At 43.2% G+C, this 27593-nt stretch overlaps 1 protein-coding gene across 7 annotated transcripts in view; it reads right to left on the reverse strand.

Moving 5' to 3' along the window:
* Positions 1–27593, reverse strand: part of lyst (lysosomal trafficking regulator) — a 45409-nt gene that overhangs the window by 6873 nt on the left and 10943 nt on the right. For 2 of the 7 annotated variants that reach the window (XM_019870556.1, XM_019870562.1), the window contains 38 exons: positions 26558–26756; positions 24973–25063; positions 22188–24276; positions 20418–21357; positions 20141–20326; positions 19201–19366; positions 17391–17599; positions 17208–17274; positions 16883–16992; positions 15254–15623; positions 15021–15177; positions 14762–14935; positions 14518–14678; positions 14201–14391; positions 13531–13776; positions 12918–13091; positions 12454–12603; positions 11486–11623; positions 11208–11406; positions 10995–11123; positions 9622–10246; positions 9317–9497; positions 9048–9217; positions 8719–8949; positions 8414–8580; positions 7669–7821; positions 6770–6961; positions 5986–6197; positions 5691–5900; positions 5205–5381; positions 5027–5103; positions 4592–4780; positions 3879–4024; positions 3697–3793; positions 3466–3527; positions 3288–3343; positions 2292–2444; positions 1107–1351 (listed from right to left, as the gene is read on the reverse strand). In XM_019870556.1, coding sequence (XP_019726115.1) covers positions 1107–1351; positions 2292–2444; positions 3288–3343; positions 3466–3527; positions 3697–3793; positions 3879–4024; positions 4592–4780; positions 5027–5103; positions 5205–5381; positions 5691–5900; positions 5986–6197; positions 6770–6961; positions 7669–7821; positions 8414–8580; positions 8719–8949; positions 9048–9217; positions 9317–9497; positions 9622–10246; positions 10995–11123; positions 11208–11406; positions 11486–11623; positions 12454–12603; positions 12918–13091; positions 13531–13776; positions 14201–14391; positions 14518–14678; positions 14762–14935; positions 15021–15177; positions 15254–15623; positions 16883–16992; positions 17208–17274; positions 17391–17599; positions 19201–19366; positions 20141–20326; positions 20418–21357; positions 22188–24276; positions 24973–25063; positions 26558–26756 — 9489 coding nt within the window. The remainder of the gene's footprint in view (positions 1–1106; positions 1352–2291; positions 2445–3287; positions 3344–3465; positions 3528–3696; positions 3794–3878; positions 4025–4591; positions 4781–5026; positions 5104–5204; positions 5382–5690; positions 5901–5985; positions 6198–6769; positions 6962–7668; positions 7822–8413; positions 8581–8718; positions 8950–9047; positions 9218–9316; positions 9498–9621; positions 10247–10994; positions 11124–11207; positions 11407–11485; positions 11624–12453; positions 12604–12917; positions 13092–13530; positions 13777–14200; positions 14392–14517; positions 14679–14761; positions 14936–15020; positions 15178–15253; positions 15624–16882; positions 16993–17207; positions 17275–17390; positions 17600–19200; positions 19367–20140; positions 20327–20417; positions 21358–22187; positions 24277–24972; positions 25064–26557; positions 26757–27593) is intronic. The other 5 variants (XM_019870560.1, XM_019870557.1, XM_019870561.1 and 2 more) reach the window with 5 other exon arrangements.

Raw genomic sequence — 27593 nt, forward strand, 5'->3', positions numbered from 1 at the left:
ACACAAAGCAGTAAGTTAGTCTTCATCACAAAATGTATTTTAGTATGTATATTTTTTTTTAATGGGCATGTAGTGGGTAGAAATTGACACACTATAGAATGGTAAAGGACTGAGGAGTCATGTCCTCAAATCTTAATCTACTCAATTCAAAATATTGGATAAGGCCTGTATTGAAAAAGTCCATGAATAATGTCTTAAACTTTGATTTAGATGCTTTATTTACATTGTCTTCATTTCAAATTCTTTTTATTATGTCTTGTTCACGCATTTCAAAGGTGCTGAAAAATATTGGTCCACACCAGCAAGAGAAGCAATTTCCTTTCCAGGAGCACTGCACTGAATTCTAAACAACAATCAAAGCGGCAGAGGCTCAGGAGACGTTTCTAAATATTCTATGACTACACGTGGGAAATTGTAAACTAAACAAGAACAAAGGCTACAATTTTGTAAATATGTACCGGTATTCATTTATTCATTTGAGCTTCGAGTTCATCACATCTTTTTTTTTTTTTTTTTATGACAAGTTTGAGACATCTCAATGTTTAAACATTTTAAAAGTTATTTCTTTCCGCAGGTTGTTTGCAAAGGATGAAAGGTCACTGGAAAGAATGTACTGAGAATATTATTAAATAAAACCATCATAGATTTTTCAGTTCATAGTATAAAACAAAGTTCAGAATCTACAGTGGCAATTAAAAAAACAATCAACGTACCCTTGTAACAGGCCTTTCTTGCATATAAAAGCAGAATCCCCCAACACGAAAAAAAAAACACTAGTAAGAAAATGCATGCTATTTGCTATGAAACCTTTTTTCCCCTTACATTAAATGGCAGGGTTCAGTAACACCAAATCACACAAGCCTCAGAAATTTAAAGAATATTTTGTATTCTCCCACCAATAATAAGGTTAATTTTGAATGCTGACAACCGAAATTGCAAGATACTTTTCTCTAAAGGTCTTCTCATGAAACACTGACATTCTATAACGTAGTACATTTCCGTCGAAATAGCCAGGGTGCTGTGTACTCCCAATTATAGATGAACAAGAAGAACACCAGTACATGTCGATATCGCCCTACCAAAGCGCAAGCAAAGACGGCACTGACCTGTAGATGTTGGGGTCCTGCAGATCCAGCGTCTCACTGGTGTAGTCCCGCAGGATAAAAGGGAACACCGGGTACTGCATGAGGTCATTGAAAGAGCGGCCGGCGTGCTTGTTGAGATGCGTAAGATACTCGAAGTTGGAGATCTGCCCCGAGCCCCACAGCTGCGTGAGTGCTGTGATATTGCCGTGCTCCAGCAGGTTGGGCAAATCAGACGTGAGGATGTTGTGATACACGTCGTCACGAAACTTTGGAGAGGAAAAATCCAAAGGGCAAAGTGACATCATGCATCACCAACGACTGATACAGTAGAATTTTTGCTTCGCTGTTTTTCCCTCATTAGATGTAAACTGGAGCCTATCCCAGCTGAATTTTTGTGAGAGACCAGCTGAATCCTGACAAACAGGCACCAAACAAACAACCATTCACAATTATGGATAAATTAAGTCTTCAAGAAACCCAACATGCCTGTTTTTGAGATGTGAAACCAAGCTGTAGCACGCTGAAAAAATCCACCCAAGCAAATCGTGAACCTCCAAAATCTGAGGCGGACGTGCTAACCACCAGTGCCCACTAATAAAATATTTGGTTCCTTTAGGACCACAGTCTTGACACGCTGGATGCAAGACCAATTTTACCCCTGAGTGGTTTAATCACTTTCCCTATTAAACTATCCACCAACGGAGAAAGCACTTTCCAATGTATGTAAATAGTCTGATCGTGAAGTTAGAACTTGGTCAGCCGTGGCCTTGTGCTTTCACAGCTGATCTTAGTGGTGGTTTTGCAGTTCAAAAGTTGATCTTTTTCGAAGTTGAGCAGGGAATGAGGATTCCGATCCCCTCTAAAAACATTGATTTGTTTGCCGCATGTTTTATTTTTCTGACCATACGCATTTTTGTCCACTGTTTTCATCAGGCATTGACCGAGAGGTTACATAAACATGCAAGTTTTAACTTAAAACTATATTTTGCAAAGGTGTGAACATCAGTGTAAATGGTTGCTTGTTTATATGTGTCCTGCAATTGGCTGGCTGGCGACAGAAAATGAATGAAAGGGTGGTTTCATCACACTGTGCCCTGCAATTGGCTGGCAACAAGTGCGACAGAAAATGAATGAAAGGGTGGTTTCATCACATTTGTCGGGATAGTTTATGCTGTGAGGGAATGTAACAAATCAACTGGGCGTTACCTTGTTGTTATCAAAAGCTAAGAGCAGTGTTCGACCGTTGGTGAGGAATATCTCCACAGCGTTGTCTCTCAGCTGCCACCATCGCTTGTGCACCTCTTTGATCTCCTCATAGGTCCAAGAGAAAGACGGCGCCTCTGTCTCACCGTGAAGGCTCTATTCAACAGTGTTGGGAACGTTACTTTCCAAATAACCTTTGTAGTAGCATCCCCACTTACCCAACATGACTATCTCTGATTTCGAACACTACTGTACTTCTGCCTTATTTCTGAGTTCAATTCCACAGCCGTAAAAAATAAATAAATAAATAAACAAAAATAATAATAATAATAATAATAATAATAATAAACAGTTCTATGTAAAATCCCTCCCCTATGGGAAGCTGACGGCTCAGGAAGGGGTGAATTTTAAACATTCAGTTAAAAAGGTCCAACGCATGGCATACAGAATTCAAACCCAGGTCAATACATTTCACAATTTCAACTTGTACCGAATTTCTATATTAAAAATCATTTGAATGTTCTAATTTCTTGAGATGTTGAATTTCGGGTTTTCGTTAGCCATAATTATTACTTGCAAAAATGTAGTATTTCACTCTATGTGAAGTGAATCTATGGATTATATTAGATTCACTTTTTGGTATTGAACTACTGAAATAGGTTTTCGACAACACTTAAATTTATTGAGACACACCAGTACACATAACCTGAGTCGAATAACTTTAAAATGCAAGTGGTACACTTTTTATAGTCCCCGCCCCCAAAATGTATGTGCAGAGAAAACGCACAGACAAGGATCAAACCCAATGCAATACTAACATTGTGTGGGTAAAACATCACCAAAACGTTATTAAGAATGTTGACATGACTGCGTATGAGCAAAGAAAGCACCTTCGACTGTCGTTCGTGTTACTTTTGAACTCCCAACTCGGCTCTTCAAAGACATATTGCTAATGCCATCTGTTATAGGCTCACAGATGGCTTCTGCGCACAGCCTTACCTGGCCGTCATGAGCGTCTGCAGCATTGTCCTCGACAAAGTACATTCCAGACTTCCCTGTGAGACATCACAAGGCCAGTAAGTTGCAACAGGAGAATGTGAAACGACGACTAAACCTCCCGAGTGTGAGCAGAGACCACACGCATTCTTCAGTGCGTTATCTCTGAACACTGTCTTACCGAGAAGCAGCTCCCCTGCTGTCTCTCTGGAGGGGGCCACACTCATGCAGCGCCTGGTAAACCTGAAAGTAAAAAAAAAAAAACAAAAACATATTTAAAGATTTCTTCTCAAAACAGCATCTGAATAAAGCAGCGATGCAATGTCATTAAGCAAAACATCGAATTACATATTTAATTGTCCTCCTCAGATCATCCTGTTATGAAAATCAGTGGACGGAAAGCAGACTGTACCTGATGGCTTCGCTCGTGGCTTTGTCTTTCACAGTGGAGGAGAAAGAGGAGTGTGTGTTATCCTCAAAGAGGAATGACAGCGGTGGCTTCACTGCGTCTAAACCAGGCAAATGGGTCAGAATGAGATCCCTGACAACCTTAAAAGAACTTCAACAGATTTAAAACGCGTTTGAGGTTTTCACCTTCAGGCTTACGTCTGTCTTTGAGCAAATATTTGTTTGGGATGGTGAGGTAGCATCTTTGCAGTCGTCGCCGCTCACGGTTTGGCCCTTCAGTTGGGTCCAATTGCCAGGACGTAGGGTAGGATGACTGGTCATACCAAACCGCACTGGAACAGACCCAAAAAGAATCATTGACGTCAAAATGCGAGGCGTGTCCAAAAAAATCCCAGGGCCCCGGTGTTACAAAAGATGTACTTCAAATCCATCTTGATGTCATCCACACTTTCGAAACAGGTCCTCTCAATGACCCCTTTAAAATGGGGAAACAGGAAACAACCACAGAGCACCAGGTCGGTTAATTAGGGAGGTTGTTACTACACGTCGATGTTCTACTCGGCCAGGAACTGTCGGATGCTCAGAGTGTTGCGAGAAGGTGTGTCGTCACGCTGAAGCTCTCCTCACATATTCCTAGACAGCAAACTGTCTTTCCAGATGTGCTGGTTGATCATTTGGCCCATGGTGAAGGGGAAAACTTGTAGTTTTTATGATGAAATGTATGCTTTGTCTTTGTCTATTTTGGGGGAAAATTGGTAGCTGAATCACGATGTCAAAATTCCTGCCTTTAGAGGACTCTTCGGACTGTTTTATTTAAATGCTATTTGCTTTTTTTTCGAGCCACCTGGTACAGATAAATAGCACAATTTCCCAGTCAGAGATTGTAGTTCTGTGCCCACCGGTCATGCGTGAGTTGCTGCACAAGCTCCTGCCAGTGCCGGCTGGCACTCAGGTCTGTCTTGTAGAGGCCTCTGATGTGTTGGATGACTTTCTTTCTCTCCATGCCTTGTCGCAGGGACACATTTTGTGTGATGTCAGCCGCGATCTTCGAGATGTCTTTGGACTTTCCGTCTAGCCTCTGGATGAGACTGCAAAGGAAAGAAAATGACTTATGTTACTCGAAAATTGGAAGAGTCACGATAGTGTTGTAATAATAATAATAATAATAATACATTACATTTTATAAGCGCCTTTCAAAACACTCATGGACACTTTACAATCAAAACAAGAACAATAAAACCACAGATAAAATTATAAATAATAAAAGGAGAGATGCATTTAAACTGAATTTAGCGACTCGACTTGTTGTGATATTTTATTTGTACTCTACTCACTTCTTTTGAGTGTTGGTCATTTTCTTTTCCCACGCTGCTTTGCTTGTATTCTCCTCTGCTTCGTACTTGAATTTTTCCTGATTGAAGAAGATGATGAGTAAACAAGTCACAACTTGCATTCTTGGCATACGTTTATTAAGACAAGACAAGCGCGCATGACCGCTGCCCAAAGGCTTACCTCTTTAATGGCCTTGAGGAGGTCCTGCTTGTGTGGAGCGTTGGGTGGGATACATCGGTGACCACAAAGCTTGAGCGAGGTCATGAATATGCCCACAGAATTCTGCTCATCTTTAGTGAGGCTGTCCTTGTGGTCGTGCATTATTTCATAAAGGTATAGTGACAACTTGGGTCCGTGCTATGAAAGACAAATGAATTTGCATATGGGTCACATATGATGTGGGGAAGCCACGACCTGCTTGCAGTTGACTGACATATTGCTAAGTCAACAATATAAGAGGAGAGGATAAAGAACATGCAATGTGATGTAGACGTGTTAAGCGCCAGTGCACCATGCTGCTATTTACACTCTTATCTGACAGAGCAAGGTACAGTATACAAGTACCTAATCTGGGTCTAGTGAATGACGAGAACCTTAACATGACTTTCTATGACAGGTACAGTTGATAACAAGAATAAAGGCAACAAAAAAGACAATTCCAAATACCTCTAGACCAGGGCTGAGGCTTTCCTTTAGGATGTCCAAATGTCTTGGGTCAAAAACAAATTCCAATGCTTCTTTCCTGTCGGACAGGGGACGAGCAGGACTCAGTGTGTGCACCAACAGGCGACCTATTTGAACCCGGAAGGTGTCCCGACACGACCATAGGATCCTTCGCCATTGCTGATGTGGAGCTCCTCCTCGACCAGTACTGCCCTGAGAATCCACATGCGGCAATCACAATTAATCTGGCATAGCCATAAAAAGATAGGAATCACAGAGAATGTGTTTTAGAGCTTACCAGGCTGATTTTGATCCCATCCATCATGAGTTTGAGAATGTCTTTCTGCAAACTCTTTTTGCTGGCAGGTGGCAGTGTGAAGGGAATAGGTGAGTGTGGGGTAGACGAAGAGCTGCCCTCTTCATGGGAATGGTCTCCCAGTTCTGGTGTGAAAGGCTGTTGGTCTGGGGAGTCTGGAATGTTCAGCAGGTCAAACAAATCCTGACTGACATCTAAAACGGAAAAAAAAAATCAAGCGGATTAGACAAAAAGTCCCATTATTATGGAGTGTAACGAAGTGAAACACTTTTACAGCATCCAAGAACTGTGGTAATGAAATACTTGTGAATCTTCAAAATTATGTTAAGACGTTCTCAAAAATAAAAAGAGTTTGCCGTGCACTAAAAACACATTTTTGTGATGCTGCGATTTTCTAATTTAGCATAAATCCCTCTTCTATGTCTTCAAAAAAAAAAAAAACATTCTTTGGTTAAAGATTTTCTGTTTTCATTTTGAGGCAAAGAAAAAGGTTGAAGGAAACTTCTCACGATTTGTTGCTTTACTGTTGTATATGTTAGTTGTTCCATGTACAGCACTATGTATGCAGCGATGGCTGTTTGAAAGTGCTCTATAAATATAGTTGAGTTGAGTTGAGTTATCAATATTAGTCACTAATTAAATAAATGTAAGCCCTTACATCCAAAATTAAAGCACTTTACGGCACTTGAAAATACAACACCGCCATTGAAGCATATCAATCAACCTTGGAGAAGAGCATGCATCGTAAAAATATGTTTCATACTACCATGATAAATGAGTCTGTTGACAGCAAGGACAACCAGCCTCTGCAGCCGCTGCACAAACTCCGTCTCACTAGCACGAATGGGATTCTCCTGGCTCATCCTCCTCTGCATCATCTGGTTGAGCTCGTCACTGGCTACGGAGCGCATTCGCATCAGCAAAGAGTCTGTCTGGGCTAGAGAGAAGCGTCGTCGGCCTGCAAGTATGATGTGAGCATGTGAGAGCGCAACTGAGAAAGCGCAAATCTGAGACTTCTGAAATAAATGCACACATGCGCCATTTAGGTGCAGAGAAAATGTCAAAAATCACTGCACACACGGAAAAGCATGAAGACACAGTGATCAAAATACCATCTGTGCAGGAACGCTCAACACTGATTTAGTTAAGCATTCATTTATTATAAACATGCACACACAAACAAAGCACCAGTAGCGAATGGCGGGTACTGGGCAGATTAAAACTCCCAAGTGAGTTGCAGAGAAAAGAGATTGAGCTCACTGCAACATTTGGAAACATGTCCCAAGTCTGGGACGATGTTCTCTGCTGTGGACCGGAGTCCCAGCTACCTGCATCACAGTGGAGCATGTAGGATGGAGCCCCAGTGGGGGAGGGGAGGGGGGAGTCCTGGGACAGGAAGCTGAAGGGAGAGGGCAAGGGGATCTGGCCGTAGGAGCAGTAGTGCTGCCTGGGGATGCGAGGGATAATGGAGTCTTTCAAGGCAATGGAACCTTCAAATTGGGATGAGGAGAGGATCGTTGAACAGAAAAGAGTTGAGATATGTAAAAAAAAAAAAACCACACATGGTTGGGACTTTGACCTACACATGGAGGAACAACAAAACCCAAAGAAAATGGGCGGGGGGGTTGCCACATTCCTAATGTGGTTCCAGTCTGACACACTCACCTGCAATGCTCTTTCGTTTCTGATAAATGGTGTGATGGGGCGAGCTCGGCGCATTGTGGGAGCTGCTCAGCTTTTGAGGTGCCTGATTGGCTGTCGTCTTTATGAACTCAATAGCTGACTGAAGGACACGAAACTGCAAAGCAACTGCCATCTCTAGAACCAAAGTAAGCGGAAAAAAATCAGCACTGTGACAGACAGATGACAATGTGAGCAACAATTATGCAATTTTAAGTCAACAAAAACAGGTCATAGTTTCCAAAAAGCCTCAGGAGCCATCGATTGATTAATCACTTAGACAACATTGGAAAAAATGAGACATGAAAAAGAATAGAAAAATGAAATAGAACTGAAAATTACTCCTTAAACAGGTCATAAGTTTCCAAAAAGCCTCAGGATAGATTGATAAATCACTTCGACAACATTGGAAAAAATGAGACATGAAAAGGAATAGAAAAATGAAATAGAACTGAAAATTACTCCTATTGGCTGAGTTCAGGGTGTGCCCTGTCTACTGCCCGAAGTCAGCTGGGATAGTTTCCAGCAAACCTGTGACTCCCGTGAGGATAAAGCGGTTCAAATAATGGATGGATGTTTGAAATGAAAACTATTACAAATGGAGGACTGATGTTCCATGCTCTAGTTGTAGATAATGAGCCCTGTTTTGTTGTGTAGCAGATGCACAAACTGTACACGGCACACTGATGAATTCCGCATGTGCTTTGCATTTTAAGAATCCAGTCCTTACCCTGTGTTCGCCGCATCTTGCTGGTCTGCATGTAACCGAGCAATGTAATCAGGTCTTCAATGATGCGGAAGTACTGGGACCCCGAAGAGCTGCAGGAATGGATCGTTACAGCTACTAACAGCTGCTGAATGTCGCACACGAGGAGCTTGTAATCATTCAGGGGAATGCTGCAAGAAAAATATCAATTATGTGACAGAGCGAAAACTAACGATTCAAATCATGGCTCATACTTTGCAGACTAAGAACAATGCTTATTAAATAAAGATTGGATTTCAGGAAGGGATTCATTGTTCTAGGCGGCGTACCAGGTCTCCATGCCATTGAGGGTGGAGAGGGTGTTAAAGAGCACGTAGAGCAGCCCGTGATCGAGCAGAATGTCTGCCAGCTTGGGGCAGGCGTTGAGGAGCTGCAGGAGCATGCAGAGGATGTTGTGCACCAAGGAGTTTTCACACAGGGAGTTCTCAATCAGACCCAACACTGGGATGATGCAACGCTTTGTGAAAGGTGAGATTGTTTCCAGTTCCTCCAGATCCAGACTAGACAATTATTCAGTTAAAAAAATGCATTAGTTGAAACAGCAGGTGATTTGTCATGTCAGGTCATTAGTACATTATATACTTGCAGATAAACATACTCTTCCTCCAGGCCCACGGGCCGCCCAAAAAGCATCTCAAGGAAGCACTCGATTAGCCCCTGGCTGCCCTGGTGGATGTACAGCTGGTTGGCCAGCAAGGAGAAACCGTGATTCTTGAGGAATTTTTCCTTCTGCTCCTTGTTGGCTCTGCCGAAGTATGCATCTAGCAGCTACAAAAGAGCGGTGAAATACCATTAGGAGTCTGCGATAAACTAATCAAACGCAAAATCAGAACTGACTGTGGCCGAGCAAATGAAAACAGGGCCGACCTTCATGACGCCTTGCTGGATGAGGGGCGATGAATGGTTGACCAGGACAATTAGGGCCTCAGGCTGGATCAGTTTGTCCATCACCTCCTCAAGCATGAGGTCTGGCAGCAGTAGTAGGACGCCCCTCAGAAGGTCATACAGGCCACAGCAGATGAGCACTAGGCAGTCCTCCGTACTTGACCTGCAATGCAGACCTTGTGATTCACCACTCAAGTTTTATACATACACAAAAACCCTCAGATTCTTTTCCACGTGTTTAGAGATGAGCTACTCCGAGTCAAATAAATATGCTTTCTTCTACATACCGGTCATTGGAATCAGTTTTGCTTTGTGCCCTCTCATAGCCAGGAGAGTAGGTGTAACTTTCCCAGTCTTCAGGTACAGAGCTTCGATCAGCTGCACTGGGCCAGCGGCTGACTGCCAAAGAGCCGTTTGGAGCTGGGAAAGCCAATCCCAGACTGGCAAGGTTGCTGTGGCTCCTCTGGAAGGACTGAATACCCTTTAAGCTGTCAGGGCGTCGAGGCGCCTCATCACTGGCCCAGTCAAACCTGTCCTCAGACTCTGCCACACCCACACTACCTTCTGCCAGGCTGTCCACCTCCGCAGCCTCATCTCGCTCCTCCTCCACACTGATTGATGGGGTGCGCCAAGCTCCCTCATTGCCAATGTCCTTCGAGTCGCATATCGTCTTGGCGGACTCACAACTGCTCAGGAGCTGCTCGTCACCTCCTCCCTTTTTCAGCGTTTCAGTGCTGCCCAGAGCTTGCTGGGTGGTGAGTGACACCCGATCAACATTGCCAGGTTCATTCAAGCCACTGTGAGTGAGGCGGGGTGTCAGCAAAGGGGACGAGTTAGGTGATGCTGCAAAGCTGGGTGGGCGTAAGGATTGGTCATCGCCCCCGTGCTCAGGCGATGGACCATGGAGATGGCCTGAAAGGTAGATGACAACATGGAGAGTATTTTGTAATCCTTCCTTGTGCATGTGCATTTTTTTCCTCCGCTGGCCTTCGTTGTCAGAAAAATATCTGCGGTGCTTCCTCCAACATCATGTGTGGCTCAATTTTCTGTTTCAATGGTGAGGAACAGTTGGATGCTAAACTTGACTGTCGTACACTAAGGACCCATGTCTTCCTTTTTCTCAATCGATTAATATAAACATTTAGAGGAAAATTAAAAAGATACATTAAAAATCATCTATAAGATACGCTGCTGTAAAGGTGGCACTTCAAAGATACCTCTCTTCATTGAAAGATGATTCGATATGTAACTTCATATATATGAAAGTGGAATCATATGGTTTTTGATTCGGTTCAATGTAATACACTCGCATCTTTCAAAAAAAAAAAACCACGCTGAAATTTTTTTTTTTTTTTTTTTTGTTACCCTACAGTCTCAATGAGCAGTTAGATCAAATTTTCCTTCCAGGAGGAAGAAGATGGTTGAACCATTTTTACATTTAATATAACAAACATTTTTAAACTGTTTCTATGCATGTGAATTATGATTGCGTAAAAACATAGAGGGAAAAAAAAAAAAAAGCTCCACACAGATTCGTCACACTACAAGGCTCCTTATGACTTCATTCCTACAAACTGCTGCATGCTAGTCCAACAACCCACTGGAGTGTTTTAAGGGCGTTGTCTTTAGCGTAGCGGTAATATAACTGAAGCATGCTTACCTTCGTGGGGAGCATCGGTAAAGACAGTCGGGGAAAGAGACACCACTGAACTGCTTGCCGACTTCCCTCCACTGTTGGAGTTTCGCAGGTACATAATAGACTGCACTTTGTCGTGATACAGCTTCCCATCTGACAAATGATATTAAAAGAGCTCAGTGCATTAAAACAAATACACGTCACATATATTGTCGCATTCCCGTGCTGACTCTTCACCTATATGAAGTGAGAAGTAGAAGCTGGATGGAGTGTGGCAAACGTAGGTGTTCGTAGGTGGGTGAACTGCCAGCAGGAAATTATAGATAAGTCTTAGCAAGTCGAGATCAGGTGGTGATCCTAACACTTCCTGGATTATTTTGACGAATGACAAACAGACTTCCTGTGGAATGGCAGTCAGGTGCTCATCCCGATGCTCCTGAAGACAAATACCGTCGCTAGTTATTGCCAGGTATAATGAACGGCATTTCGACGACCATTTTGTGCTTTGAACACACCTGTAACACTTGGCAGGTTAGCAGGAAGCGGTCCACCACTTCAGCCTTTAGGAACTGACGGATATTTAACACCTGGTAAGGATGGTGCACCCTGATCAGGATCTCCAAAGCAGCCAGCAGCGTCTCCCACACACCACACTAACCCAAAAAAAAAAAAAAAAAACACAACAAAACACATTCTGTTTATTTTGAATTTACAGTCATGTAAGATATGTGTTGATTCAGTAATGTCATTTCCATCATTTCTGTAGGAGGTAAATAAATAAGTATATCGATATTTTTTTAAAATAGTATGTTGGAGCAATCTCTCAAAATGCTATGCCTGCTTTCAACATGGTATTACGCAGAAAACCCATCCCATGGCATAGATCAGAGGTCACCAAAATGGTGCCCGTGGGCAACAGGACATTGTGATTTTCTCGGAATGCTATAGAAGTGCAAATGGAGCGCTCGATGGATTTTGAGGTTTCCAAATTATTGTGAGACATCATGAACGTGATCAGCACCTTCAGATAAATATCATTCAATATTATAATGTAACATGTAACATTATTAAAAGTAATCGGAGCAAATATGCCATTTTAGAAGTGTTTATCAAACTGGTAGCCCTTTGGAATCATCAGTACCCTAAAGTAGCCCACAGTTTCAAAAACGTTGGTGACATAGATGTAGCTCCACTTCTGCTGACCAAATTTTGTTCTTGGAGAAAAAACACGGTCTGCAACACACACTGGAACCATTTTGCCTTAATTGCTTCAATAGACAATCAACAATCAATGGCACACAATACACGCATTTTTAAAAATAATTATTTGTTGATTTCCCCCCCCCCTGAGCTATTTGGAGAGTGCAGGAAATTTAATTAAGTATTATTATTATTATTTTTTTTTTTTTTGTGCGATGCCAACTTTTGGTGATGGACCTCCACCACGCTGAAATAAAATTCAAGCATTTATATTAACACTTACCTCTGCTTTTGACCAGATTTTCCAGTCCAACAGAATGTCAGAGAGCAGCCTGATGTCCTGCACCACAGCAATGGACTCTGTGTCCAAACGGAACTGACCATCATCGGCTAGGATTAAGACGGGTCTGCTACAACACCCATCCAACAGAGTCTACACCAGACAAAAAGTGGCTGTCAAATTATATTGCACAGTATTTCTGGAATGCTTGATTTCTAATGTTTTAATCAGGGAGAGGGGGGAAAAAAACAACTGGACAGTTTAAGTGAAATAAAGATCCCTTAATACAACTAGTCAGTGTATAATCTGTAAACCAAATGCAATCAGAGGTGGTTATGTGACAGAGCAGCACATATCCCGATTCTTCAGTAACTGTAAGGTAACCACAAACTAGCCCTGAGGGGTTCAAGGTCCGTCTGGGTCAGACTCACAGACGTATTGTTCCACAGCGAAGATCGGAAACTCACTTTCAGCATATGATATCCAACGATACATTTGGACTTGATGAGCACTTGGTGTATCATAGAGTAGCCATGGTAATAGTCCATTTCATGGATGCGATGCCGGTTGAACTTGGACAGAGACAAGAGTATCTGCAAGGCCAAAGCCTGGGTCATCTCACAGTCACTCAACTCCACCGTCTGAGGAAGAGAGTCCAATCTACGGTTACAATTCTTCCAGATCATCACAATGAATCACACGTTTTGTCATAAAAATTTCATCTTTAAGAGGATTTCTTTTTTTTTTTTTAAACATACCGCACAGGAGATAAGGTGCACTGCATGTTGGGTCACAATTACACGTTACGACAAGTAATCACACAGTGTACAACTTTGGTGTTCCATCATGGTCTGTGTAGCAAATTCATGTTTAAAGTAGCTGTTGTATTGCATACAGTGCATATTTAACACCAATCAAGAGTTCGGACACATCAAAATACATTCTATACTTGACTGATGCATGAGCATGTGTGTCTCAAGTTCTGACTGGTGCTGCATTTTTTTTTTTTTTTTTAAGATTAAAAATAATATTCTGAACAATACAGTAAAGTCATTTCATTAAAACTGCGGCTTCGCTCACCTGTGCAAACAGGAAGACAACATTTCCTGTCCCTCCGATCTTATGCAGGACACTCTGCAGGCCTTGGGTTTCGGTGGGCAGGAGCGCCTTGAGAGCGCCGGCATCTAAGGAAACACTTTGCACTTCTCTGGAGCTGAAGGGCCGCTGGGTAACCACGGTCTTGGCTTGCCCCTTCAATCTAATTACAGGCTCATAGATTGTATAGAGCCTCGGACTGCTGGGAGCATACACAACTGCCAGGCTCTCCTGTGATAAAACAGATTCACGACAACTTGGCCTTAATTTGACCTATTTATAATGGATTTGGTCGAGTCATAAGTGGACTGAGCCCAGCTAACCCTCATCATTATGGATGGAGTGTTGTTTTTGGAAGAAACCTTGCCATTATTCCTAAATGATTCCACTCTGGCTTCAGTTGTTTTCCATTTCCATTCACCAAAGCTATTAACCCCAAATCCATGAGCAATTACGACAAGGGAGCCGTCACTGCAATAGCTGCGGTTTTACAACGAGATCTCTTTCTGTTGAGGAAAAGTGGCTTCTTGCAATGTGTCAGTAATGATGGGTAATTTTCAGGGCACAATCCACACAAACCATCAACTTCAACAATAAATGAGAGTCAGGTTGCTTTGTGTGTCTCTCTTCACAGTTGTCGTTCAGGAAGACTTACAACTAAAGCTGTTGTGTCCACATCCTTGCTTTTCATCAGAAGTTCGCGGACCCTGTCACACCTCAGTGCTTCCTGAGTGACAAACTTGGAGAACGACCCAGTAGGTCTGCCATAATTGCAGGGCATGATTGAGGTGAGGTCGGGCCCGCTGGTGTACAGGAAGAAGGCCTCCTCGGACCCGACCCTGGCCCCTGGAAAAAGCGAGGAATAAAGTTGATGACTTTTGGTGAAACTGACAATATCTCAGAGGTATGGAGAGTCATATTGTATTCTTTTATTTACACAACAGTGGAAGAATTACTAAACAAAAGCCCTACCATTAAAAAGGAGCACTGTTCCCATGCTCCAATTGAAATGCTGTTTGGTCGCCTCCTCAGAGGATGGGATACAATTGCCCAACATGCAGAAAGTCTTGTTGCTGTCAGAGGACAAACTGGATTTTCGAGGTAAGGTGTAGTCCAAGAAAACTTCACATTTCCTGAAACAAAGAGGAGGGTCGAGGCTTACCTCTCGGTTTATTGACAAATCGTTGTACGTTTACTGAAACAGGTTTGTACTCACATGATGCCACACACCCAAACAACCACGCGGCCGTGGATGTTCTTCTTGCCCTCAGGCTGCTGGGTGTAAGTGAGGCCAAGGTGCTGCCATTGGCCGGGCTGGAGGAGTCCCTCAACAGAGTCTGCCTGCGCCAGTAGCCCTGCTTTTATCTCGTCATTTGGGTCTATACAAACCCTGTGGGAGCAGTGTACTTAAATATAAACTTTGACAAAGTACTACACTGTGCCTCATAGAAACTCTGGTGTATTAGAACACTCACCTGAATGTGAGTGAGCCAGTAAAAAAGTCCGCCCACACTTGAAGCATGAGTGCTTTCGAGCCCATGGATAGAATATGAATGAGGCCTTTTTCCACTACTCTTTTTCTAGCCTGAGGCGAACCATGGTGAGTTTCAGCAGCAGGAGGGTTCCTCCTTTCTGGGAAAAGAAAAAAGAAAAAGACTGAAATGTACAGACTGCATATCAATGACTGACAAAATGATGTGTTTCGCACCCTTGTCGGTGTTTCCCGCCCTTTCCTCTTGCTCCACCACCCTCAGCCACATGGAGGCGCTGAAGCCACTGGCCATATGAGGCCAGCAGTTCTGCCCCACCAGGGGCAAGTGGAGCGGAGCAGTGTGCCAGGGAGAGGAACGTAGATGACTCGGTCTGAACTCGCCGTCTCCCTCCCTGCGACCAGGAGACAGTTTGCCCTTCCAGAGTAGACCAATATTTTTCCCTCCAGCACTGCCATTTGGTCTGGAGCTAGGAGACAATCCTCCAGGTGTTGACACCCCAAGGATTATTGGAAAGTCCAGCAGGTGAAGGGGCTCAATGTTCACATTTGCTTCAACAATTTGTAAGATGCCCTTCAGTAAAATCTCCTGGGAAGCAACAAAATGAATATGAAATGAGAGAAATGGTCACTTCCTTTTTATTGCCTTGGAGTATGTGTCTTTTCAGCTCGAACCAGTAGTCAGCTAAAATTATCAAACGTGTAAATGCAAATTAACAGTAGGACTAGTGTTACATGTCCTAATTAACTAAAAAGGAAAAATGGCATTGAGCTTGAATTCTACACAGCAGCATAAAAACATTCCCACACATTTATGTGACAACTGCAGCTATGCAGCTTATACACGGTGTCACTGCATTCCAATCTTCTTTTTTGGAAACGTGTTTCTCTGAGACTATTTATAAATGATGTCTCCTGCCTAATAGCACATAACCGTGGTGCCAATTTGTAATGGCGCATCTGTTCTACACACAGTGGTGTTAATTGTATGAGGAATGTGGAGGGCCCAGAGGAGCAAAATGTGTTGGATGTATTTCAAGAACTGAGAGGTGAATACAAAAGTAATTGTCACCAAAAAGCACATGATCTAGATATATTTTGGCACTATCAAATTGTCAAACCCACATGAAACCTAGCAACTAGTGATGGGCAGAATGACACGGAGCTTCAAAGCTTGTGTCAAGTAAAAGGGAGCGTGGAAAATTAAGTCTCGTTTCGAGGCGTGTGTCAGTGATGTTATTGTCACGTGACCAGGGAAAATTGACGTCTCGTTTAGGGCTGTGCGTGTCGGTCGAGCGGAAAAGGTCACATGATGACCAGGTACGAGTGCCTGCATTCGCTGATGATGTGTCACAAGGTTTAAAACAGTGTGAATCTGGCGCCAACGCATAGCGAATCCGAGTCGAGGTGATGAGAGAGTTGAGAGAGAGAGAGAGAGAGAGAGAGAGAGAGAGAGAGAGAGAGAGAGAGAGAGAGAGAGAGAGAGAGAGAGAGAGAGAGAGAGACACTTTTGTCCCGAGAGAGACTGGGGAAGATTGTATTGCAAGTTATTGCAGTGTAGTGTGTACAGTGTACACAGTATTAGGATTACTTTAGTCAAACATCTATACACGGTCGGAATTTGGAGTGAAGCGACATTACAAGCTTTTGTCTCAAATACAAACTGCAATACTGCTCAGTGTCCAGCAGGGGTCCTTAAAGAGCTAATATGATACAATAATGAAACATCGAGTAATGAACCATTTGAGACACATGTGAGACAATGTATCATTGGTTCATGAGGCTTCACTTTGCCCATCACTACTAGCAATTGTCCAGTACATGTGACATAGAGGGTTTACTACTTACAGTAGGTGGGGTCTTATCCAAGAAAAGACGAATCAATAGGGCCAGTTCCTCTGCTGTGATTCGCTGGCTCACCATGGCAACCAGCAGCTCCACTATAACAGTCTGGCAGTCTGAGTGTAAACCAATTTGGAAGATTACACACACATACAGTATTTCATTCACAATAAGGCAAGCAGAGATTTTGCACCTGACAATACCTCTAAATATCACAATTCCTTTGACATACAGTAAAACTATATAGCTGCCCAAAATGATCCAGAAAATCGAAAGGAACATTTTTTCGCATGAATAAAATGCTAAAAATATAAAAAAATCTACAACGAACCTTTAAGGGAATGGTCCGCTTGGCTAAGGAGATTATGAAAGCCAGACAGGATGGTTTTGACTCCTCCCTGTGAATAAAGCAAGACATTAGTCATACTTTAGAGTCCAGTAGGTGAGCAAAATTTGGACAAATGCATTTTGGTGGAGAAGTGCAATGAAATAAACGGGGAAAAGTTCGTCTGACCTGGTCATAGAGCAGAGCGGCATTGCGGTGGTTGGCGCGAACTGCGCTGAGCAGGCTCTGAAACACATGACTCACGACATCTAGGTCGGGCAAGCCAGTGGCCAGGAGTTGCAACTGGATTGTACAGATCTCTGGGAAAAGCAGCATGCCACGCCCCGGACCGTCTGCAACTGTCACAAATTCACATTGCACAGACTCCACCTTCAATCCTGAGGGAACAGCCAATGAGATGCAACACTAAATCAGAGAGACACTGAGGAGAAACACAGACATGGACACATCTTAAACCTCCTGCTGACTGATGCCGCACTTGAACAACCCCAGCTGGCTGCTTAAACAGCTTCACAAACCAGAGGCATTGCTTGCCACATCTCCAACCAGCTGTCAGAGTGGCTGCTGATAAAATGCAGCTTGGGAGTCTGATTTTGCTTTCATGCGCGCAGCCCAGCAGACTCTCACGCACCTTGTCAGACCTCTTTTTCTAATGAGTGATGTAAATCCCCTGAAGTTCATACTGCTCAATTGTCTTACACACTTGTACAACCAAATCGGGATCTGGTTCAAGCTTGAGCTGAGATGCAAATACAAATTTACATAACTGTCTTGTTTCTTTCAAATAATCAAGGTTACACACAGTTAAATGTAGGCCTAAATTAAATGCTATCCAATGAATCACATTTACAATTTGGGGGAAATTGATCATTTTAACTGCAAAACAAAGACGCTTTTCATTTGTAGGTTGTTCTTGTTCTCATAAAAGAAGAAAACTTTGCAGCTAAATGAGAGCAGGAGTGTGGGTTTTCCCACTTGCTGCCAAAAAAAAAAAACTACAGAGTACAAAAAAGGAAAAGTCATTCTGGAGTAGTTCCCTTTGACGGAAATTGCCACAGTACATTACATTCCACAGAGTCAGACACCACGCCCACAAACATGCACCTTCCTCATTGAAATGTATTTCTCATTTAGACAAATTTCTCATAAACTAAAACGACATCAATTAAGAAAGAACGAACGACAGAAGAAGGTATTTTTAAACCAATTGGTCTAGAATGAGGTCAATATTTTGGATTCAAGGTTGGGAATGTTTTCCAGGAAGTAGATATTTAATGGCGATTTAACAAATCACAAGATCCAGCTCATGCGGTACAATGCGCTAAGTAGCCTGCAGTTGTAAAACACAAAACAATGACTGTATTCTGAGGAGGTGAAGGAGAGAATGCGTCTAATTAGGCCGTGTCTTAAACCTACAAGACCAAAGCAGAAATGCAGAGGTTATGTATGCGCTAGCTAGGGGTTATGAAAAAAAAGTGCAAAGGAATAATTCTGCAAGTCATGCAAGTATTCAGAACGCGATACTGTATTGCCAAATGTCATTTTAGCAGAGGATGTGGTATTGTGTATTGTGACACTGAAAAACATGTTTGACTGTCTTAAGCATCACAGTTAAAATGCAAAGTGATTCGTCATTACTGGGAAAACTACCGTAAAACATTTTCCTGGGAGGAGTTGTCTACAAATTTTTGGTTTCCCACAGTTAAAAATAAACAGGTTTATAGGTTGAGGAAAAATACACATCTCCTCAATTCGTCATGACTATATCTGGTGACGTTTATGACAGACAAAAAAACACAAATTAGAAAAGGAAGGTAAATCTAGATGATTTATAGTTAGAGCCTTAAGTGACTCCCGTCACAGTGTGATGGCTGTTTTGAAATAAACAGCAGTGATGTTTGCCCAGCTCAGCAATAGGTTCTGATAATGATGTTTTGCAGATTCTTAAACGGATCAGTGCGGCTCAGTGTGGTCTTACCCTCTTCCTGGTTGGCCATGTCCTCGGGGTTGCTTTCGCTATCTGCGTCGTAGCCTTCCTCCTCCTCCTCCTCCCCAGGGGTCTTGACGCTGCAGCTCTGAACACCGTCCACCTCCTCTGATAGATCACCTGCTGGGGCTGCCCCCTCTGCCAACACTTGGAACTTCTGGTAGAAAGGCGGCAAGAGGGAAAATAGGGGGAAGAGGAAGCAAGAGAGACGAGGAGAGAGAACGAGAGAGAAGACGGGAGAGGAACAAATTTGAATATTTTTTTATGTATTTTAATCTAAATACATCACGGGTGAACAAAATGATAACCATTTAAAATGATTTAACAGATTCGGAAAAAAAGGCCATTTACCATAGTACAAATAAAAAGATTATCAGCTGACTTGTGCAGCACTCAGGCAACCAAGTTCCTCGTTTCATATAGCTCGTCATCAAGAGCATGGAGGTGGGCGGACACACGCACACACGCGCGCACTCAAGTAAACAAGTCTTAAGCATTAACTGAATCATCAAAGAGGCTGACGTTTAAGCATAGTTCATTCTTTGTAAAAAGAGGACAAGACATTGCGTGGATCCATGTGACAACATCCCAGAACAACAAGCATTTGACTCTGGGGTGTAGGAAAAGCCTTTGAGCTTCACAGAACAAATTCAAAGGGATCATGTGAACGCCACACTCTGTATGAGTCAGTGAGAAAGAACTACGTGCTTCAGAATGAGGTAAAATCGATTATATAAAAACATGAACTTTGCTATGTTGGCTGAGTCACTCAAGCATTTTAAGAGCCTTGCTAACGGGCGACTTCTTGTTGAGGAGAAACAAAACTTGATCAGTGGAAAAAATGTGACTGCTATTTTTATTCGTGTTCTAATTTTCACACTACGCAGGACTGCATTAGTTTATAACATCATAAAAGCATAGTGTCACTTACAGCATCTCCAAAGGCAGGACTCACCCTGTCTGGCTTCTCCTCAGGGGGATCGGGAGTGGATGACACATCGGCCAAAGCCACTCTCAGCAGAGAATCAAAGAGTGGCACGGCCAGGTCTGAGTTTACCACCCCTGAGCAAGAGAGCTGGTCTCTCACTTCCAACAGTGTATCTCCAACTGACTGGAGCTGCAGAGAAGACATGACACCGTACTTGAGACACTCGTTAATAGCAGAATATTTGTATTGTGTATTTGATTGTTGAAGAGGAGTTTTATACCTGAAAAGACAGCTCCGAGTCTGTCCTCTGCAGGGCTGAGGTGGCACTGTTTAGACAAATAGCCAATAAGGCCTCAAGAAGGCGGATACTTTGTAACTGCCACTCTTCCTCCTGCCTCTTGGTTGGATCTCTGGTTTTCCCCTCAACTGGAGAACTCTTAATTGAATCTTGACCTTGCTCATCTACTCCAAGCGGTCTGACTGGGACGGTGGACTCTGGGCTACTTTTGGCCTTGAGTTCCTTCTTCTTCTTTGCTTTGCCATCCTTGGGTTTATAGGAAAGCTTCTGAATGACCATGCTCATGAGACGCAAACAAACATCCAACCCTCCTAGTCTGAAGAACTGCCTCTGAAACAAAGGGTTGGCCTGGTAGACACGACGACACACTGACCAAACGTCAGCTGCCCTTCGTATTTGTTCTTTGGAGGGTAGGGTCACACTGTCTGGAGACAGGTACACCAAGCGCCCGCCAAGAGGCTCACTAGCTGTACTGTCATAACCTGAAGTATCTTCAGAATCATTAGCCGAGTCCCGGTCAGAGTCAGCCTCTTTGCTAACACACAGAAAAGCAACACAGAGGAAGAGGTTAATGACATGGAGGTGTGTCTCAGCTTGGCTACGGCCTGCTCCACGGCCCTGCCCACTACGACCTTTGTGGCGCGGATATGCCTCCTTTAGCACCTCATAGAACTTGCTGAGGCTCTGAGGCCCCTCTCCAGATCCTCTAGGGCCCAGATCCTCAGCCAAGTTTGAGACTGTCTGCTTCTCTTCTGCAACAGCGATCTCCAACTCCTGGAGCGCACTCTCAGCTTGTTGGTGTCCAAAACTGGTTATCAGGGTCTCAAATACCTTCAAAGCTAAAGAGCAGGTCTGGTCAAGATGTACCAGTTCTGTCATCTGGTTGAGGCCATTGCAGCTGATGAAAAGGTCTCGGATAACCCTGTGATGGAAATATTTGTGAGCATTGAATTATTAAGAAATCGACAAATAAATAAATAAATCAGAAGAAGACAACAGGTGTACCAGCAGTTTGCAGAGCGCAACATTTTTTTTTTTATCTAAAATGGAATGTTTACTTCACTTTTCAAGACTGGTTCACATGTACCGTTTCCTGCAGGGAATTGGCAACCTGCATTTTAAAAGTGTTGTTGCCTAAACTTTGAGACAACCGATACAAAAAATGTGTTACCATCACGGAGGTTTCTCGCTACATTCGGTAGAGATGTTATGTGATTGTACCCTATTAGAATGTGCTTAGTCAAAACAAAGTGTATTCTTCACTTTATTATTTCAATAATTGGGATATAACTTCAGTAGAACACACAGGACACAAAATTCATTTTCAAACCAATTCAGTTCTATGGCTACTTCTGAGTTACCATTTTATTCATACATGGTATACGATGTTCCAATGCAAAACTGTTAGTAGAAACATCTAAAAAAAAGTCAAACTGTAATTTTATGTTATGCAACTGTCGAAAAACACAGCCTCCTCAGGTGCTCCAGTGCTGTACTCTTGTCACGTAAGCCAACAATAGTAACCCAGGTGACTTGCTTTCCACAAAGCTTCGCTAAATTATTGATTTAGCATCAATTAGCAATGACAAGGTTGGACCGATCTAATGACAATGTGATAAATTCAATAATCATGTCATAACAAGGAGAAGAAAATAGAATTTCATGCATTATACTTTTCCAAATCAATACTAAGCATTCTTTTTATACTTCAAAGTCTTACAACAGAGGAAAAAAACGCCACTGGTAACTTACCTGGATTTGAGAAGGGCAGGTAATGCTTGCAGATATACGAGAAGAACCTCTACAGGCAGGCACTGTGTGTGATAGCTGCAGACTTGGGTGCAAACTGTCGAAACCCCAAGCTGCTGGGCATGGTGGGCTAGCTCGACCCCTCGCTGTAGCACGGGGCTGAAGATGTGTGTGTAGAGCTGCCACTGCACTACTGCATTGCCACGCAGTGTCAAGTGGCACACGTGACCAGCTACATGCTGGCTCAGGTGCCAGTCGTCTCCAAACACTAACTCTTGGTAAGCCTCAAGGGCATCCCACTTCCATAACATGTCCTCTGCACCGCCTCCACTTGGCAGAATCCCTTGGGAGCGGTAGCACAGGTTGGTAGAAATAGCTGAAAGTTCCCCATGTTGTAACGTCTCCTCAAGGCTTGGCAACTGACTATGGTCCAAAGTGCAAATGTTACATGAAGCAAGCTTCGCTCTCTCTGAGGGCTGTCCTCCACCAAGTTGGTCTAGTATTAGCCTGCCAAGAACACTGAGAACATGAGACTGGTAACTACGTAAGCCCGGTGCTTGGAAAGCGTCCAAGAGTGGCCGAATCACGGAACGAGGGTCCATGCAACAACAGATTCCAACAGCCTGCACCCCTGCGAGTACTTGCAATATGGCCGGTCCACTTGGTGACAAGCGCTGCAGGAGGCGCAGACATTGGTGAGCACAGGCGGCCAGGCAGCAGCAACGTTCAGGATAACGCACTACATCACCCTCCATCCCTTCCTTCCCTTCGCCATCCTCGTCAAACGGGTTAAGCCTGGCAGCCATCTTAAAAGCTGAGACAGGCAAACCCGAGAGATCTCTGTGATGATGAAGGAAGTGGGAATATTCACAGCGTCGATGACGACGTCGAGCACACACAGACTGATGAAGCTGCTCTGACTTTGCTTTCTTGACGGCACTTATAATCTTGAAGACCCCGGCAATTAAACCCCGTAGCCTTTCTGAAGCCTCGCCTCCTACTTCTGAATCCCTGGCCAGTTCCTCCAGACGCAGTACTGTCGCTTCAAAAAGTTCCAGACCACGGTGTTGGACAAATTCATGGATGAGGTCCAGTGCTTGACTAAAGAAGAAGGGGTTGGGTGTTGAGGCCTGCAAGCAACCCAGAAGGACTTGCAATACCCCTTCTAGAAGCTCAGGCAGCAGGAGTGCCCTGTGGCGAAATCGGGAAAAAGAAAAATCTTCTTGGACTTCTTGTAGGGTCTTTTTTGGCCGAGGAGCAAATGGATTTGTCTGTCTGTCTAGGCAGCTTTGGATTTTCAGAGTGGCCCGTAGCAGGTCAGTCAGGCTGCGTCTCAGGCTATCGGGAAGGGTTTCACTTTGATTGACATCTACTGACATCAGGTGCAAGATGGTGCGCAGAAGCATCCTCTGGACCAGTGCAATGGGCTCTTCTGTCCAGCCCCCGGCAAGCTCCTCAGCCCCTGCTCCACCACCGCCTCCTGGACCACAACAATCTCCAAATTCAGTCAGAATCTCAGTGAGAGTTGGTACAACACTGACCGCCAAGCCAGGGTTGTGATTGATGCTCATATCAAATTTACACACTTTCTCCAGCAATGAGAGTAACACGTAGCAGAGGTCAAAGGGTGAGTTCTCCATGCGATTGAATATTGACATTGCAGCTGGGTCCGTCAGAGTTTCGGTATCCATTGCGTGAGATCCAGAGATTCTGGGATGTAGGTATGGCGCACTCATGCTTTCTGTGGTGGTGGTTGCTGTCTCTGTGAACTGTGTGGCTTCCAAACGATGATGTAGATGTTGTACACGGACGGTAGAGCCATGCGACCTTCTGCTCCTTGTGCCACTTGGGCCTGACTTGTCTTCGGCATTGGCTTCTGAATCTGAGGTAGAAACTTGGGAGCGGCGAGCATCCTTTACGGAGTATTTCTGGGCTGTCCTCCGTGACCTCCTTGATTTCCAGGAGCCACTGCCGACACGCGGCCTCTTTCCAGTTTCCTGTTCATCTGTCCCGGGCTTTTGTCCTGCTCTAAGAGGTGCGGGCTTTACCTCTCGGCTGAGGAACACCTCTAATAGAGACGGCAGGGTGAAATCTGTGGACATATAGAGAAATGTTGGGTGTGAGGTCTCTGGACATACAGAACAAATACACCTCTCGGTTAATTTCACTTCCACAGATGCACAGCTTACATCACATTTAGCTGTAAGATTCTGTTTCCTTAACATTGTGGTACATGGACTGAACGTGGGGGGAATGGTCAGCAACCATTACCTACTTGTTAAAACACATCCAGTGAGTAAGAAAATAAATATAGTAAAAAAATGTCTAGTGTCCATGCCACAGACGATTGTCAGTGCAGTACTAAATACCGGTGTCATCCGAGGGTCAAATGCTCCTGCAAGCACTCATCAATATTTCATACAGTAGTTCTCACTTTCGTTCTGATTTACATCATTACAGACAACATATGGGTGAAAATTGTGGAAAACAAGTATTGTTGTGGTATGGCAATGAGGAAAAATCAAAACTAGCAATATCTACTTCCACCTTAAGATTGTCTATCAAGTTCATCGAAGAGTTCAGAGTGCATATACTTGGCTCAGTATGATATTCAAGAAGAAACTGTAAATAAGTACAGCATCCATGAAATGAATTCTGCTGTACAGTTTGGTTGTATAATTTACCTTAGTGTGCACACAACAAAAGGTTGCAATGCAGTCGGTTATCTTATTATTAATAACAGCATGAGCATTTGATGTTGCTGATGATGGTAATGATGCGTACAAACCTGGCGCTTTTTCTTCCTGTACAGGGATCTTCCACACCAGTGGGAGTAGAGAGAGCAACAAAGTGAGCAGCTCCTCTCGGCAAGTCAGCTCCTGAGTGAGCAACCAAACACACTGGGGTTACCTCAAAAGCCTCCCTTGTCCCCTCCTTTTGGTCACACTCTGATCTCACATTAAGACACACCCATCAGAACAAAGTGAGCGCGATACACAATATCCACTTGCTTTTCATAACTTAGAGTCAAGATGAACGTTGGAAATGAAAAGAACCTTTGATGATAACTTTTTATACGAGTGACCGCCTTATTATGCTTTTGACAAAAGTAATCAGTAAATCTTTGGTGCTATTGCGTGGGGAAACAATGTAGTATCTACATAACAGTTTGGCTTCAGAGACCTCAGGGGTCGCATGTCTCCATGCAGCATTCCTCACTGTCATGTGCTAATGAAAAACAATCAACCAACTTTGTCAAGTGCCCACAAACAATGATCATCTCCCAGGTTAAAACACACAATACTGTAATACCATCAATGTGTAAACCTCATCTAAATGGGTGAGATTAAGCACAGGTGACATACAGTAGATGTCAAATTAACATCCATTCATTTTCAACATTGTTCATCCTCATTTATGTGGCAGTTGTGATGGAGACCCAGAATGGTCGCTAGCCAATTCCAGGGCACATCCACAAACAAACATTCATACTCACATTCATGTTTAAGGACAATTTAGAGCTTTAATCAACCAAACATTCCTGCTTTTGAAATGTGGAAAGCAAACCCACAAAACTCTACACAGAAATGTCGGAGCCCGGACGAGAAACCGCAGCTTTCCATGTAGTGGATGTACAAAACACTCATACACCGTGCCACTTAAAAATAATGTTTGTCTAAAATATCAAAATGAACAAATCCTTTTGCTCACATCAGTAAGAGCAAATGGTAGCAGTGGTGACCAATGACTGGTTGACAAATTTGCATTACTTCATGACTGAGTTTTACGAAACAATCATTAAAAAAAAAAAAAAAAAAAAAGCATCAGATTTTACCAGTAGTACTTGTAGATGCTTTCGCTCTTAAATGGTCACATGGCACGCAACATGTTCACCTCACAGATGGAGTGTACATATATCATGGATTTGTTTCTGATCAGTATTACCACACTACTGGACACTTTTATATTGTCCAAAAGGTCAATTTTGTAATACTATAGTGGCTTTTCTTCCATCGTGCTAGAATTCCGATTATCAGAGACAAATTCCTAGTGTGTTTTAACCTACTATGCCAACAAAGATGATTCGGCTTCTGAGAGAAATTGATATAGTTGAAGTCACCTCACCACAAAGGGCCTCAACCAAGTTCTTAGTTGCCACAAGAGGCCAGCAAACAAACAGTTGAGCATTCTCACAAATAGTAGCATTAGCTGTGAAAATGGTAGGTATGGGAAGTCACAACATTTTATAACCTAAGCTTAGCGTGGAGCTGAAGGGGGCCAGATAAGGCTGGAACGTGGTGTGGAAGACCTTAATAGGTCATTGCTGACATGTACATGTATTATGATTAATTTGTGGCAGTGAACATTCTCACCTGGTCAATGATGGAATCCAGGGTGCTAAGCAACAGAAATCCTCTTCCTCTGACGAGGTACTCTCCTAATGCAACCATATGACTTTCCTCCTCATCCTCCTCCCGTGCCTCCGCTCTCTGTGCCACCGCACTGCACAGTTGGTGTACATCAGTCAGGAACTCCCTTGCCAGCGTGTTACTGGCCCCACTCATGTCTGAACTAAAACAAAAAGAAACAGAAAGGCAGCGAGAGAGAGCGAGAGAACATCATAAGGGATTATTTGAAACCTGCTCCTCCAACAACTACCTATAATAAACCATATATAGCAGCGAGAACAAAAGAAAACCAAATTACAATTAGAGACTGAAGAGCATAATTTTTTTTTTTTAAAAATCGTCAAATTGAGACATGAGAAGGGGAAAGAAAACATAATTGACACACGCTCACTAACAAGGACAACGTGACCATTAGATGGCTGACACGCGACAAAATATATTTGTCGGGTTGGGCGGCTTTGATGCGCAACAATTTTTGGAATGGATGAACCGTTCGGAAATCTTCCCAAATTCCTGATGGCCGCCACGCCTCCTGTATATTCAGTATATGACTGAAATACATTAATCAGTAACATACTGTATCCCCAACTGCGGCTGCCCACACAACACGGATGAATGCACAATAAAAGCAGCTTTAAATCTTAATTATATAGAAAGCATAGATCATCAACTATGGTCTAAGGTATGTTGCATTAGAGATGCGTTGGTCATTCAATTATTAGGACAATAATTTCAGACAGCGATCAGTGGCTTAATACAGAGTTTGCTTTCATTTAAATCAATGGGGCAACTAATTGGATATACTGTATTTTATGTATTATTATGTACCGTATGTATCGTTTACTTCAATGTTGGTACTGCCAGAAGTTGACGCTTGTGATCAAATGTGGGCATCGGCGCATGTGGGTTGTTTCAAGTGTTCCGTGAATGTACAAGCAGTTTTATCAGGTATGTGAGTTGGGGAAAAAAAAAAAAAAAAATATATATATATATATATATA

Source organism: Hippocampus comes, unplaced genomic scaffold, assembly GCF_001891065.2.
Source record: "Hippocampus comes isolate QL1 unplaced genomic scaffold, H_comes_QL1_v1.1 scaffold76, whole genome shotgun sequence".
Classification (NCBI taxonomy): domain Eukaryota; kingdom Metazoa; phylum Chordata; class Actinopteri; order Syngnathiformes; family Syngnathidae; genus Hippocampus; species Hippocampus comes.